Here is a 17,487-nt window from a genome sequence, read left to right on the forward strand (position 1 = left end):
GATACAAGAGGGAGGGACAGCTTAATTCATGCAGAAAATGAAATACTTACTTGTGTATGATTACAAGTTACAAACATGTATAGAAGTATCAAGAGAAAGTGATCTATGGCTGCTTTGCTTACAGAACATAACATGGCCTCTTACCCATACTGTAAGATATGAGGCCAGTAATGTAGCTATTGATGAAAAATGTGGATTTGCAAGAAGTTTGGGAGCAGGGGAGAATTCATAGTAGTCACAAAAAATCTTATTTATTACTGCTAAGGAGGGAGGGAGGGAGGGAGGGAGGGAGGGAGGGAGGAAGCTTCTAGAAGTCACAAATGGAAAAGACCAGTTTATTAAGGAATCATCTATATGCACCTAATACAAATACCTAATAAGTTTATACCCCACATAAATAATATTTTGCTTTCACAGATACTTAAATATGCCCAATGTACTAATTTCATATGGGTTGTGAGTTAGTATCATGGCACTCTTGCTAAGTCAATGTGGAAAGCTGCTCCCATCTTTCCTGGTACCCACAGACTATGTACGCAATGATCTTATTGCCATTTGGACCCAACACTGTTACTTCTCATATCAAGTCCTATATGTTACTAAAGGATAGGAAGGATAGGAAACAGAGAGTGGGGTTAAATGGGCAGTATTCACAATGGAGAAGGGTAGTTAAGTGGGGTTCCTCAGGGGTCTGTGCTAGGACCGCTGCTTTTTAACATATTTATAAATGATTTAGAGATGGGAGTAACTAGCGAGGTAATTAAATTTGCTGATGACACAAAGTTATTCAAAGTCGTTAACTCGCGACAGGATTGTGAAAAATTACAGAAGGACCTTACGAGACTGGGCGGCTAAATGGCAGATGACGTGAAAATTACAGAACGACCTTACAAGACTGGGCGGCTAAATGGCAGATGACATTTAATGTGAGCAAGTGCAAGGTGATGCATGTGGGAAAAAAGAACCCGAATTATAGCTAAGTCATGCAAGGTTCCACGTTAGGAGTTACGGACCAAGAAAGGGATTTGGGTGTCGTCGTCGATAATACACTGAAACCTTCTGCTCAGTGTGCTGCTGCGGCTAGATAGAATGTTGGGTATCATTAGGAAAGGTATGAAAAACAGGTGTGAGGATGTTACAATGTCGTTGTATTGTTCCATGGTGCGACTGCACCTTGAGTACTGTGTTCAATTCTGGTCGCCACATCTCAAGAAAGATATAGTAGAATTGGAAAAGGTGCAGCGAAGGGCGACTAAAATGATAGCGGGGATGGGACGACTTCCCTATGAAGAAAGACTAAGGAGGCTAGGGCTTCTCAGCTTGGAGAAGAGACGGCTGAGGGGAGACATGATAGAGGTATATAAAATAATGAGTGGAGCGGAACAGGTGGATGTGAAGCGTCTGTTCATGCTTTCCAAAAATACTAGGACTAGGGGGCATGCGAAACTACAGTGTAGTAAATTTAAAACAAATCATAGGAAATTTTTCTTCACCCAACGCGTAATTCAACTCTGGAATTCGTTGCTAGAGAACGTGGTGAAGGCGGTTAGCTTAGCAAAGTTTTAAAAGGGGCTAGACGGTTTCCTAAAGGACAAGTCCATAAACCACTACTAAATGGACTTGGGAAAAATCCACAATTCCAGGAATAACATGTATAGAATGTTTGTATGTTTGGGAAGCTCGCCAGGTGCCCTTGGCCTGGATTGGCAGCTGTCATGGACAGGATGCTGGGCTCGATGGACCTTTGGTCTTTTCCCAGTGTGGCATTACTTATGTACTTATGTAATAGATTTAAAATAGCTCTCCTTTTGCTGATTCCTGAACCAGCTGCTCAATTAAGCAGTCATTTATTTCATGTAGGAGCTTTATCCAACATTTCCAGATGTGACAATTATTCAGTCAATATTGGGGCAACTGAAATCATAAGAACATAAGAATAGCTATACTGGGTCAGACCAATGGTCCATCTAGCATCCAACAGTGGCCAATTCAGGTCACAACATAAGAACAATAGCGCTGTCATACTAGGACAGACCGAAGGTCCATCAAACCCAGTATCCTGTTTCCAACAGTGGCCAATCCACAAGATCCCAGAAAGTAAAAACAGACTATGCTGCTTATCTTAGAAACAAGCAGTGGATTTTCCCATTTTAATAATGACTTAAGGACTTTTCTTTAGGAAATTATCCAAACCTTTTTTGAACCTTGCTATGCAAACTGCTTTTAACCACATTCTCATACGTTGATTGAAGAAATATTTCTTTGATTCGTTTTAAATTACTACTTAGTAGCTTCATTGTGTGCTCCCTAGTCCTAGTATTTTTGGAAACAGTAAACAAGTGATTCACTTCTACTCATTCCACTCCACTCAGTACTTTATAGACTGCTATCATATCTCTTCCTCGGCCATCTCTTCTCCAAGCTAAAAAGCCCTAGAGCTGCTTTAGCCTTTCCTCAAAGGGAAGTTGTCCCTTCCCCTTTATCATGTCTGTCGCCCTTCTCTACACCTTTTCTAACTCCGCTATATGTTTTTTTGAGATGTGGTAGCCAGAATTGCACATAGTACTCGAGGTGTGGTCACACCATGGATTGATACAAAGGCATTATAACATTCTCATTTTTGTTTTCCATTCCTTTACTAATAATTCCTAACATTCTATTTGCCTTCTTATCCGCCGCCGCACACTGAACAGAGGGTTGCAACTTATCATCAACAACGACACCTAGATCCTTTTCCTGGATGGTGACTCCTAATGTGGAACCTTGCATTACGCACCTATAGTTTGGGCTCCTCATTTTCACATGCATCACTTTGCACTTGCTCACATAAAACGTCATCTGCCATTTGGATCTCAGTCTCCAAATCTTGTAAGGTCCCCTTGTAATTTTTCACAATTCTCTTGCGATTTAACAACTTTGAATAACTGTCTCATCAGCAAAATTAATTACCTCACTAGTTACTCCCATCTCTAGATCATTTATAAATATGTTAAAAAGCAGTGGTTCCAGCACAGACCCCTGGGGAACCCCACTATCTACTTTTCTCCATTGAGAATATTGACTATTTAATCCTATTCTCTGTTTTCTATATTTTAACCAGTTTTTAATCCACAATATGACATTAACTCCTATCCCATGACTTTTTAATTTTTTCAGGAGTCTTTCATAGTATCTACTGACTCGCCTTTACCCACATGCTTATTCACCCCTTCAAAGAAATGTAGTAGACTGGTGAGGCAAGATTCCTTTTGACTAAATCCATGTTGGCTTTGTCTCATTAATCCATGGGGCTCACTGGTCTATATTTCCCAGATCATCTCAGGAACTCTTTTTAAAATTGGCGTACACTGGACATCATGCTCGATTTTAACGATAATTACATATTACTAACAATAGTTCTGCAAGTTCATTTTCAATTCTATCAGTACTCTGGGATGTATACCAGTGTTTCCCAAGTCCAGTCCTGGAGTACCTTTGCCAGTCAGATTTTCAGGTATCCACAATGAATATGCATAAACTTTATTAGCATACCATGCCTCCATTATATGCGAATCTCTTTCATGCATATTCATTGTGGATATCCTGAAAACTTGACTGGCAAGGAGTAATCCAGGACCGGACTTGGGAAACACTGATGTATACTATCCCATCCAGGTGATCTGCTACTCTTCAATTTGTCAAATTGCTCCATTACATCTTCTAGGTTTACAGAGACCTGTTTCAGTTTCTCCGACTCATCAACGTTGAATATCATGGTATCTCTCCCACATCTTCCTCGGTGAAAACCAAAGTAAAGAATTCATTTATCTCTCTGCTATGGCTTTGTCTTCCCAGAGTATCCCTGTTAACTCATCGGTTATCTAGTGGGCCAACTGATTCTTTTACCAGCTTCTTGCTTCAAATATACCTAAAAAAATTTTTAATATGTGTTTTTGCCTCCAACGCAATCTTCGTTTCAAAATCTGTCTTTGCCTGTGGAGGAGTAGCCTAGTGGTTAGTGCAGTGGACTTTGATCCCGGGGAACTGAGTTCGATTCCCACTGCAGCTCCTTGTGACTCTGGGCAAGTCACTTAACCCTCCATTGCCCCTGGTACAAAATAAGTACCTGAATATATGTAAACTGCTTTGAATGTAGTTGCAAAAATCTCAGAAGGTGGTATATCAAGTCCCCATTTCCCTTCCCTCCCTAATCAGTGTTTGTATTTCACTGGCCATTCCTTATGCTGTTTCCTATCTTCAGTCGGATCCTTCTTCCAGTTTCTTTTAGCTCTAATAGTTTCCTTCACTTCGCTTTTTAACCCTGCCAGCTGTCATTTGGCTTCCCTTCCTCCTTTTTAAATACATGAATATATCTGGTCTGGGCTTCCAGGATGGTATTTTTGAATAGCAAAGAACACAGCGACGATGACACAAGGATATAGTCTTTAGACGATGTTTAAAAAAGTCCAAATTTATTGTGTAGCTCAAAAGACACAAAGTCCAGATCAATTGTGTAACTCAAAAAGACTCGACATAGCTGTGTTTCGGCCAATCAGCCTGCCTCAGGAATCTTTATAATCTAGGAATTGTCTGTGGAAAGAACTTGTGTGTCAATGTGCTATTAGATAGAAACCTTATATTATGAAGCTCAATGCTCAGAAAACGAAAGTGAAATGTTGCCTCCTCCAAAACGTAAAACCACATACAAAACACCTGACATAATCCCAAACAGTAACAAGATTCATGCTACTGGTCCCAGGACAAGCAGTAGCTTTTTCCATGTCCATCTCAACAGCAGACTATGAACTTTTCCTTCAGGAACTGGTCCAAACCTTTTTTAAACCCAGATACACTAACCTCTGATACCATATCCTCTGGCAATAAGTTCCAGAGTTTAACTATTAGTTTTAAAAATAGTACCATGTAACTTCTTTGAGTGTAAAAAATTGATTTACGCTTACCCGTTCTACACCACTCATTTTGTAGACCTCTATCATATTTCTCCTCAGCCGTCTTTTTCCAAGCTGAAGAGCTCTAACCTCTTAAGCCTTTCCTAATATGTGAGGAGTTCCATCCCTTTAATCATTTTGGTTGCCCTTTTTTGAACCTTTTTTAATTCTCTTATATCCTTAAGATACAACAACCAGAATTGCACACAATACTCAAGATGTGGTCCCAACATGGAGTTATACAGAGGCGTTATAATATTGTTTTATTTTCTATCACTTTCGTAATAATTCCTAGCAGTCTGTTTGCTCTTTCGGTTGCCGCCACACACTGTCCACGAAGACACCTAGATCTTTTTCTTGGGTGCTGACTCCTAAGGTAACTATGATTTGGATTATTCTTCCCAATGTGCATCACTTTGAACTTGTCCACATAAAATCTCATCTGCCATCTGGATGCCCAGTCTTCCAACTTCCTAAGGTATTCCTGCAATCTTTCACAATCCGCATGTATTTTAACAACTTTGCAGATGACACAAAACTGTTCAATCTGCAAATTTAATCACCTTACTCGTCGTCCGTATTTCCAGATCATTAACAAATATGTTAAATAGCACCGGTCTAAGTAAAGATCCCTGTGGTACTTCACTATTCACTCTCCTCCACTGTGAAAAATGGCCATAAAATCCTACCCTCTGTTTTCTATCCATCAACCAATTCCTAATCCACAATTGTGTAAGACAAAAAAACAAAAGTTGTCATGCACTAACACAAAAAAAAACATTCAACTCTAAAACTATGTTGGAAGATAAAGCAAATATACATACCTGTAGCAGGTATTCTCCGAGGACAGCAGGCTGATTGTTCTCACTGATGGGTCGACGTCCACGGCGGCCCCCCACCAACGGAATTTCTCAAAGCAAAAATCATAAAACTTTGACAGAACCTTCTGGTGCACACGCACTGCACATGCGCAGCCGTCTTCCTGCCCGTCAAGCGAGAGACCCCGCTCAGTTATATACAAAACAAGAATGAAAGATGAGCAACTCCAAAGGGGAGGTGGGCGGGTTTGTGAGAACAATCAGCCTGCTGTCCTCTGAGAATACTTGCTACAGGTATGTATATTCGCTTTCTCCAAGGACAAGCAGGCTGCTTGTTCTCACTGATGGGGTATCCCTAGCACCCAGGCTCACTCAAAACAACAAGGAAGGTCAATTGGGCCTCGCAACGACGAGGACATAACATAGATTGACCTATGAACTAGAACAACTAACTGAGAGTGCAGCCTGGAACAGAATAAAAATGGGCCTAGGGGAGTGGAGTTGGATTCTAAACCCCGAACAGATTCTGCAGCACCGACTGCCCAAACCGACTGTCGCGTCGGGTATCCTGCTGAAGGCAGTAGTGAGATGTGAATGTGTGGATTGATGACCACGTCGCAGCCTTGCAAATCTCTTCTATAGTGGTTGACTTCAAGTGGGCCACCGACGCTGCCATGGCTCTAACACCATGAGCCATGACATGACTCTCAAGAGTCAGCCCAGCTTGGGCATAAGCAAAGGAAATGCAATCTGCTAGCCAATTGGAAATGGTGCGTTTCCTGACAGTGACTCCCCTTCTGTTGGGATCAAAAGAAACAAACATTTGGGCAGACTGTCTGAAGGAGCTTGTCCGCTCCATGTAAAAGGCCAATGCTCTCTTGCAGTCCAAGGTGTGCAACTGACTTTCAGTAGGGCGGGTATGAGGATGGGGAAAAAATGTTGGCAAGACAATTGACTGGTTCAGATGGAACTCAGACACCACCTTCGGCAAGAACTTAGGGTGCGTGCGGAGGACTACTCTGTTGTGATGAAATTTGAGATAAGGTGCATGCACTACCAAGCCTTGAAGCTCACTGACCCTATGAGCTGAAGTAACTGACACCAAGAAAACGACCTTACAGGTCAAGTACTTCAGATGGCAGGAATTCAGTAGCTCAAAAGGAGGCTTCATCAGCTGGGTGAGAACGACGTTGAGATCCCATGACACTGGAGGAGGTTTGACTGGGGGCTTTGACAAAAGCAAACCTCTCATGAAACGAACAACTAAAGGCTGTCCAGAGATAGGCTTACCCTCTACACGACAATGATAAGCACTAATTGCGCTAAGATGAACCCTTACGGAGTTGGTCTTGAGACCAGACTCTGATAAGTGTAGAAGGTATTCAAGCAGGGTCTGTGTAGGACAAGAGCGAGGATCTAGGGCCTTGCTGTCACACCAGACGGCAAACCTCCTCCATTTAAAAGAGTAACACCTCTTCGTGGAATCTTTCCTGGAAGCAAGCAAGACTCGGAAGACACCCTCAGAAAGACCCAAGGAGGCGAAGTCTACGCTCTCAACATCCAGGCCGTGAGAGCCAGAGACTGGAGGTTGAGATGTAGAAGCGCTCCCTCGTTCTGAGCAATGAGGGCTGGAAAGCAGTCCAATCTCCATGGTTCTTCGGAGGACAACTCCAGAAGAAGAGGGAACAAATGTGACGCGGCCAAAAAGGAGCAATCAGAATCATGGTTCCGCAGTCTTGGTTGAGATTCAACAAAGTCTTCCCCACCAGAGGTACGGGAGGATATGTGTACGGAAGGCCCTTCCCCCAATGAAGGAGGAAAGCATCCGACACTAGTCTGTCGTGGACCTGAAGTCTGGAACAGAACTGAGGGAGTTTGTGATTGACCTGAGTGGCCAAAAGATCCACCGAGGGGGTGCCTCACGCTCGGAAGATCTGGCGCAGAATGCCCGAATTGAGCAAACCACTCGTGAGGTTGCATTATCCTGCTCAACCTGTCGGCCAGACTGTTGTTTACACCTGCCAGGTATGTGGCCTGGAGAAACATGCCGTAACGGCGAGCCCACAGCCACATGCTGACGGCTTCCCAACACAGGGGGTGAGATCCAGTGCCCCCCCTGCTTGTGATGTAGTACATCGCAACCTGATTGTCTGTCTGAATTTGGATAATTGATAGGACAGCCGATCTCTGAAAGCCTTTAGAGCGTTCCAGACCGCTCGCAACTCTAGGAGATTGATCTGAAGACCTTTTTCCTGGAGGGACCAAACTCCTTGAGTGTGAAGCCCATTGACATGAGCTCCCCTACCCCAGGAGAGATGCACCCGTGGTCAGCCCTTTTTGTGGCTGAGGATTTTGAAAAGGACGTCCCAAGATCAAATTGGATCGAATTGTCCACCACTGAAGGGAATTGTGAAAATCGGTGGACAGCTGGATTACATCCTCTGGATTCCTGGCAGCCTGATACCACTGGGAAGCTAGGGTCCATTGCGCAGATCTCATATGAAGACGGGCCATGGGCGTCACATGAACTGTGGAGGCCATATGGCCTAAAAGTCTCAACATCTGCCGAGCTGTGATCTGCTGAGACGCTCTGGCCATGGAAACTAGAGACAGAAGATTGTCTGCTCTCGTCTCGGGAGATAGGCGCAAGCCATCTGTGAATCCAGCTGAGCTCCAATAAATTCCAGTCTTTGAACAGGGAGAGATGGGACTTGGGGTAATTTATAACAAACCCGAGTAGCTCCAGAAGATGAATAGTCATCTTCATGGACTGTAAGCTCCTGCCTCCGAGATGTTCTTCACCAGCCAATCGTCGAGATAAGGGAACACATGCACTCCCAGTCTGTGTAGTGACACTGCAACTACTGCCAGGCATTTTTGTAAACACCCTGGGCACAGACGTGAGACCAAAGGGCAGCACACAATACTGGAAGTGCTGCGCTCCCAGACGGAATCAAAGATACCTCCGGTGAGCTGGAAGTATTGGGACGTGAGTAGAAGCATTCTTTAAGTCCAGAGAGCATAGCCAATCGTTTCCATGAATCATGGGGAGAAGGGTGCCCAGGGAAACCATCCTGAACTTTTCTCGGACCAGGTATTAGTTCAGGGCCCTTAGGTCTAGGATGGGACGCATCCCCCCTGTTTTCTTTTGCACAAGGAAGTACCTGGAATAGAATCCGAGCCCTTCTTGCCCTGGTGGAACGGGCTCGACCGCACTGGTGCTGAGAAGGGCGGAGGAGTTCCTTTGCAAGTACCTGCCTGTGCTGGAAGCTGAAGGATTGAGCTCCCGGTGGGCAATTTGGAGGTTTGGAGATCAAATTGAGGGAGTATCCTAACCGGACTATTTGAAGAACCCAACCTATCTGAGGTTACAAGAGGCCACCTTTGGTGAAAAAATTTAACCTCCCTCCAACTGGTAGATCGTCCAGCACGGACACTTTGATAGCGGCTATGCTCAGCTGGAGCCAGTCAAAAGGCCATCTCTTGCTTTTGCTGGGGAGCTGTCTGGGTGCACGCTGTTGACCAGAACGAGCGCTGGGGCTGAGCCTGAGAAGGCTGTCGGGAAGGAGGATTGTACCTACGCCTAATGTAGGCATGGGGGCATTCCTTCTTCCACGGAAAAAACGTCTACCTGATGAGGTAGAAGCTGAAGTTGCCTGGCGGGAGAAATTGTCCATAACAGTTTCCCGCTGGTGGAGCTGTTCGACCACCTGCTCGACTTTCTCGCCAAAAATATTATCCCCCCCCCCCGGCAAGGGACATCCACAATCCACTGCTGGACTCGATTGTCCAGGTCAGAGGCACACAGCCATGAGAGTCTGCACATCACTATACCCTGAGCAGCGGCTCTGGATGCAACATCAAAAGAGTTGTAAGCACCCCTGGACAGGAATTTACGACACGCCTTCAGCTGCCTGACCACCTCCTGAAAAGGCCTGACGTGCTCTGGAGGGAGCTTGTCCACCAAGTCCACCAGTTGCTTTACATTGTTCCGCATGTGGATGCTCATGGACATGAGCATAGAGGACTGACAGGCCTTTCTCCCAAATAAGTCAAGAGTCCTAGATTCTCACCCGGGGGCGCCGAGGCGAATCTCTAGTATTCCTGGCCCTCTTGAGAGCGGAATCCACAACCATGGAGTCGTGAGGTAACTGTGACTTCATCAACTCAGGTTCTCCATGAATCCGATATTGGGACTCAGCTTTTTTGGGGATGGTGGGATTATTTGGTGGTTTCTTCCAGTTCCTCAGCAATGTCTCTTTAAGGACATTATGCAGAGGAACCGTGGATGATTCTGTAGGTGGCGAAGGACAGTCAAGGACCTCGAGCATCTCAGTCCTAGGCTCATCCTCAGACATTTCCGGACAAATGAAGAGAAAGAAAGACTCTCCGGAGAAAGCTTTCTTTCTGGCGAAGGAGTAGGATCAGAGGGAAGACCACAAGACTCCTCGGAAGAGAAGTATCTGGTATCTTCTCCCTCATCCCACGAGGCATCCCCTCCTCGGTAATGGACAAGAGTTCTGAACTGCAGTCCAAAACCGGGACCGTCTTGACGCTGAGGAACCATGTACCCAATGGCGGTGCCGAGAATCGACTCCCAGGTCGGTGGCGATGAAGCTCCCTCCATCGATGTCGATGGAGAGTCAACCTGGGTGGCAGCCGACGCCGATGCCGCAGGCAGTACTGGTGTCATGGGACCTACCACAGGGCCCAGAGCCAGCTGCTGCTTCCATCAACGATGCCAAAGGCGCAAGCACCCCCCGGCACCGGCTGATGCAGCAACCCTTCCACCAAACCTGGAAGAACTGGCTCGGATGCACTCGTCCAGAGTCGCTGTCGAGCAAGGCTGCTGGGTCAGTGCAGGAATCGGGTCCAGAATCTGTTGAGGTCGAGGAGGCAGTACCGGGCTGTCCGAAGAGCGACACCTCCTGAATGGAGGGTGAGTGCTCCTCCCAGCATTGGCGCTTCATGGGTGCAGAATCCTTCGACACCCCGGAGCTCCCAGTACCGTGCTTAGGAGACCGATGACGATGCTTCTTCGCCTTCGCTCGATGCACGTCATTGATACTCCTCGGTACCGACGAGGAGGACGTGGAATCCACACACCTCCTCGGGGTCGGGACCAACCAGTGGGGCCTGCGTAGCAGGAGTCTTCGAGGCAGGTGGAGACCCACTCGATGGCTCACTGCTCCCAGCATGTGGTCTCCAGACAGCCATTACCTGCGCTCCTGAGGTTGATGCCATCTCCAGTGCCAATATCGACGCCGTCGACCGCGGTACTGATGTAGACGTCGAAGAACCAGGCGAAGCTCCGAAAAGATGATCCCGAAGAGCTTGTCTCGACGCCTGTGTCCGCTTTTTCAAGCTAAGACACAACTTACATGCGTCTGGGCGATGGTCAAGCCCAAGGCGCTGAAGACAACATGCGTGAGGGTCAGTACTCGAGATCGCCCGGTTGCACCGAGTACACTTCTTGAAGCCGCTGGGCGACCTTGATGACAGGACAGAAAAATAGCGGCGGCGAAATCAAATTCTCGATGTGCCAAAATAAAGGCACAAAAATGAGAAAAATGCATATGCACGGCTTAAGAGGGCCACGACAGAAGCGAAAGAAACTTAAAAAGACCAAAACTAAGAAAATAAAGGTTCTTTCAGGGCGAACGGAGAGAGACCACAAGCAGTCACTCTCTAACCGCGGAGAAAAAGAACTGAAGCGGGACTCTCGCGCAACGGGCGGGAAGATGGCGCACATGAGCGGTGTACGCGCCGGTGTGCTCGAAGGCTCTAGCAAACTTTTTGTTGCTAGGAAGATTTCTGTTCCTGGGGCTGCCGTGGACGTCACCCATTAGTGAGAACAAGCAACCTGCTTGTCCTCGGAGAAATATAAGTACAAAAAAAAAAAAGTGGAGAAACAAGACTCAAGCAAAAAACATGGTTAAGAGCCTTTTCTCAATCACTGGTCAGAACAAAACACTCCACTTATGGTTTATTCCAGTTTGATATACTGTTCTAATAAATATGACAGAGCAGTTTACAGAATACAAAGTTAAAAGAAAAGAACTCCATTTTTAAAATAGATAGAAGTCTAAAACATACATACTGATACAACAAACAGCTTCTTTGATATACTTAACACAGCATAAACATACAGATCAAACAGACATACATCTCAAAATTATAGCAGGCAAATAAATACATTCCTAAAATCTATCTTCATGTGGCAGTATCATCCCTGGCCTTTAAGTGATCTGAGGAACAAAATCAAGTGTATAAACATAGGTTTTCAAGGATGTCCTAACTATTTCACTCCACAGCAATGTGTATATCTGGTTGAGCAAAACATTGCTATTATTGTATCAAGCTTTCCTGTAGAAGTACCATCACAGGGTATAAAGAGGACTTGGATATGGTGTGAGATAAGTTCTCAGAAGTGGAGGAGTGGCCTAGTGGTTACAGCACCGGTCTTGCAATCCAGCGGTAATGGCTGGTTCAAATCCCGCTGCTGCGCCTTGTGATCTGGGCAAGTCGGGACTTAACCTTAGGTACAAACTAGATGTGAGCCCTCCTGGGACATAGAAATATCCAGTGTACCTGAATGTAACTCACCTTGAGCTACTACTGAAAAGGTGTGAGCAAAATCTAAATAAATAAATAAAACCAGGACTGAAGTATCTAAGTATTTGAATAGGTGTAGGGCTACAGGGTCCTGTTAGGGATGTCTGTCCTGTAGGCATATTAAAGAGTAGTGAAGAATTTGATGCTCCTAAGGTGGTGAAATTTGTTTAATACGTCTCTTGTGAATGGATTTTGTCCAAATGAACTGAAGATTGCTACTATTTGTCCGCATGCTGAAGGTTGCAAAAGTGGGAAATGATGTTTGGCTAATTACTGACCAATTTCCACTTGTCTGTGTTAGCTAAGGCACTGGAACAAGTGGGTATAATCAATTGAATGAGTTTCTTCACATGCTTATTCCCTGTTGGATCCAATCCAATAAGGTCTTCCTACGGCCCACAGCACAGAGGTGCTGCTAGCTGCCATTGCAGATGAAGTGAGACTGGGTTTGGACAAGCAAACAAAATTTTCTGTTTTTTTTTGGATATTTCAGCAGCATTTCATATGCTGGATCAGGATACCTTGTTGCAGCAGCTCTTTGCTTGTGGCTTTATGTGGGGGTTGTTTTACAGATCATCGATGGGCTGTGATCTGGTGGTCCCCACCCTACAGAATTACAGACTGCAGCTAACAAGATGTAGTTTTTCCGTCAGTTATAGGCCCTGTGGAGTGGAATAGACTGCCGTTGTGGTTGAAAAATGAACCAAGGTTGCCAGTATCAATGGTGGTCAGTCACCTAGATTACTGTAACGCACTCTACGCCAGCTGCAAAGAACAAATAATTAAGAAACTTCAAACAGCCAAGAACACTGCAGCGAGACTCATATTCGGTAAAACAAAATATGAAAGTGCTAAACCCTTATGAGAAAACTACACTGGCTCCCAATTAAAGCACGAATCACGTTCAAAATATGCTCCTTAGTCCACAAAATCATTCACGGAGATGCACCAGCCTACATGTCAGACCTGATAGACTTACCACCCAGGAATGTCAAAAGAATCATCCCGCACATTCCTCAATCTGCACTACCCTAACTGCAAGGGTCTAAAATACAAAACTAATGCACGAGTCAAACTTTACCTACTTGAGCACACAGCTATGGAATGCATTGCCGGGCAACCTAACAACCAGGGCCGTGCAACACGGTAAGCGAGGTAAGCACGGCAGGAGGGTGCCGTCCTCTGGGGGGCGCCCCGCTGCGCCATGCTTACCTCGCCCTCCCGCGTCCCAACTGCCTCGCCCTCTTCTCCCCCCCCAAGATTCCTTTGAAATTTACCTCCGTCCGGCAAGTGAAGGTGCGCCGCAGCGTCAGTGAAGGAGAAGGCACTCCCGATGTCTCTACTAGTCTTCCCTTCGCTCAGTGTTCCGCCTTCTTCTGACGTCAAGGAAATGACGTCAGAAGAAGGCGGGACATTGAGCTAAGGGAAGACTAGTAGAGACGTCGGGAGCGCCGCCTCCTTCACTGACGCTGTGGCGCGCCTTCGCTGCCGGACGGAGGTAAATTTAAAAGGGATCTTGGGGGGGGGGGGGGAGAAGAGGGCGGGCAGTTGGGACATGGGAGCAGAAGGGCAGCGATTCATTTCATGGGGGGAGGGGAGGGAAGGGGGGGCGCGCGCGCCAACTGTTCGTCTGCGGGGGGGGGGGGGGGGGGGACTAATCTCCTGCAGGGGGGCGCCACAGACCCTTGGCACGGCCCTGCTAAAAACGATCTATGAACTAATGAACTTCCGCAAACTGCTGAAGACCCATCTCTTTAACAAGGCATACCACAAAGATCAACCAATGTGAACACACACAATTCCTCCACATATATTCAAAACTGTCTTATAATATCTGCTTGTTATGCTATTATCTTGCTTTATCATAATCATATTGCTTGTTATACTATTATCTTGCTTTTTCATTATCATATTGCCCAAGATTCCTCTGTAATACTAAATGTCTATTTTCTAATGTCTTCTATTTTTCAAGATGTATTGTAAGCCACATTGAGCCTGCAAAAAGATGGGAAAATGTGGGATACAAATGCAATAAATAAATAAATATTAAAAAACAAAAACAAAAAAGCTGAAGGAGTACTTGCTTTGCTTGGCTAGTACTATACCTTTGTTTAAACAGCATTGCTTAGACATCTGAGCTTTAATCAATCCCAGAAATTTAGAGTTGATTTTATTTTGCTGAAGCATGTGGTGTTATGTGGTTGTGATTGTATTTGATGTTTTTTTTTTAACTTATGGTTTGTTGTACTCCGCTCTGGATTAGAAGTCATAAATTCTGATTTTATTTATGCTCAGGTTCAGCTTGAAAGGATTCAGGAAAAGCATTCCTTAATAAAAGGGCAACAAAGAAGAAAGCACAGGACTTGGTAGTAGCATATCTGGCTAACAATGGGAGGAGGATAACACAATGTTTGTATGAAGACCAAAGTAGTCTCCTTGATCTGTACTGAGTAATCATAGAAGATAAGTAGAAATGAGTTTCTGTGTTAAGTGCCTTATGGGCAAGGACCAATACGTTGAGTTGAATTCTACATTGGATAGGAAGCCAATGATAGCGCGTGAGTAAAGGCTTAACAGAATCAAACTAGCAAGCATGATGAAAGAGAAGTCTTATGGCTGTATTCTGTAGTGTTTTAAGCCATTCCAGATTACACGTCATTATTCTTGATTAGATGGCACTGTGGTAGTCATGTCTCAAAATAAATAGGTCTGAATCAACATGTGAAAGGTGGTGTCAAAGTAAATCTAACAGAATGAAATGGTTGCATAATGAAAAATCCCTTTTTGGATTACTGAAGAAATATAACTAGCAAAAGATAATGATAACAAGGGCTCTCAAATCCAGTCCTTAAGGTCCATATTCCAGCCTGGTTTTAAGGATTTCCAACACGAATATGTATGCGATCTACTTGCATGCAATGGAAGCAATGAATGCAAATAGATATCAAACACATTCATTCTGGACATTTTTATTTAGTTGATGCTTCTATCCCACATTATGCAAAAAATGTTATTTGACAACAAGGCTGGATTGAGGACCTAGAGGAATGAATTTGAGGACCTTTGATTTATAATCACTCCTAGATATTTGAAGGAATCAACAACTGAGACTGGAGCACCAGACAGGCATGGAACTAATGACAGGCAGTCAGAATAAACACAGATCCAACATGTAGTGGTTTTCTCTGGGTTTAAAACAAGTCGATGGGACTGCATCCAGCTTGCTACTGCATCTAAGCATTGTTGAAGCTAATGAAAACTGGGATTGAGAAAATCTGTGTAACAGAATAATAAGATATTGTCAGTCTAATAAAGTGGGCTAATATCAAGATCTTTTATAACAGTCGTCAGTCAGAGGGCTAAGAAATATGTTGAATACTAACGGGGATAGAACAGAGCTCAAAGATACACTGCAATGTAATCACAGAAGTTGATGCTACTGAAAAATACAATCATTGTAAAAATGACTGGAACTATTTAAATATCAATCCTGTGATGCCAATAGTTTCAACGTGATCTAAAAGGTGTATATGACTGACCAAGTCAAATGCAGTCGATAAGTCAAGAGACACCACCAGTGCAAACTGACCTCTATCAAGTACAGACTGAACTTAGTACAGGAATGATTATAGCTGCTTTCCTTTGTTATGCCCTGTTTGGAATCCCGACCGATGAGGATATAAAATGGAAACATGACTATGAAAGTTGTAAATAGTGAAAATACTATTTTCTCCACAAGTTTGGATAGGTATGGTAGATTAGACACAGGTTGGTAGTTAGAAGAAATAGATGGGTCAGCTGCTGCCTTTTTCAGAATGGGTTTCAAAGTCACATGTTTCCAGGAGACTGGAACAATGGTTGACAATCAAAACCATTAATGGAATAAATCCTAAACATGGAATCTTTAATCAGCTGGAAGGAATGGGATCAAGACTGCATGCAATCAGTTTTATCTTTTTAAGGAGTTTGGCTAATGAAGACAGTGTTGCTGTTTGAAAAGTTGATCAGGAATGAACGAAACCTAGAACAACTAGAATCCAGGAATGAGAAGGTGATTCAGGTTGAGAATCCTTCAATATAGGGAAGACTGCTCCAAAGCAAATTGAACAGGAAAAGCAGAAATACTGCACTAGATTTTCTGCTGATGGAACAACCCTGTTATTGGTAAGAGATTTATAATCAGTAAGTTTAGATAACAAAAAGAAAGCCATTTGGGCCTAGTCAAGGAGCCATTCAGAAGTCTATTATAATATGATTTCTTAGCTTCCCCTACCTGTGCGCTAAGTAAAAATGTTGATTCACCTTATAAGAATGCAAAGTTTCTGAGGTCTAGATAGTTTTCTTTCTTAGAAGTCATATTTTATTTGTGGGGGTGGAGGACAGGGGAGGAAGGATGACATATGTAATCTTGCTAAGTTTAGTATCTTCTCTTGTTGAACTAATAAAACATACTGCACACTACAAGGACTGACTCTTGAGAAAGAATACATGATTACTAAGCTTCTCAGCTGTAAAACAATTTTCAAATGTTACACCTGTGGCTAAGTACACACAGAAACACTTACTTTACTTCCAGTGAGCTGATTAAGATGTGGTTTCAGATCTTCACCAATGACTGCATAGATGGCTACCAGGCAGAAGACACAGGCTTTACGAACGCTGCTTTCTGAATTATCATAACCTGAAAGACAGAAGAAATATTAAGAATAGGTCAGTGGCATACCCAGAACAGATTTTTTGACAGGATCCAAGGTTAATCTGGGTGGCCCTTCACTGGCTCCCTATCCGTTTTCGCAATCCTGTTCAAACTTCTTCTACTAACCTATAAATGTACTCACTCTGCTGCTCCCCAGTATCTCTCCACACTCGTCCTTCCTACACCCCTTCCCGTGCACTCCGCTCCATGGATAAATCCTTCTTATCTGTTCCCTTCTCCACTACTGCCAATTCCAGACTTTGCGCCTTCTGTGTCGCTGCACCCTACGTCTGGAATAAATTTCCTGAGCCCCTACGTCTTGCCCCATCCTTGGCCACCTTTAAATCTAGACTGAAAGCCCACCTCTTTAACATTGCTTTTGACTCGTAACCACTTGTAACCACTCGCCTCCACCTACTCTCCTCTCTTC

The 17,487-nt window shown here is 44.4% G+C and overlaps 1 protein-coding gene across 1 annotated transcript in view; it reads right to left on the minus strand.

Annotated features, from left to right (window-relative positions):
• Window positions 1-17,487, minus strand: part of CLASP2 (cytoplasmic linker associated protein 2) — a 977,269-nt gene that overhangs the window by 110 nt on the left and 959,672 nt on the right. The window contains 1 exon segment of the mRNA XM_030203481.1: window positions 16,927-17,043. Within this exon segment, the coding sequence (XP_030059341.1) occupies window positions 16,927-17,043 (117 nt within the window).

This window comes from Microcaecilia unicolor, chromosome 1 (assembly GCF_901765095.1).
Source record: "Microcaecilia unicolor chromosome 1, aMicUni1.1, whole genome shotgun sequence".
Lineage (NCBI taxonomy): Eukaryota > Metazoa > Chordata > Amphibia > Gymnophiona > Siphonopidae > Microcaecilia > Microcaecilia unicolor.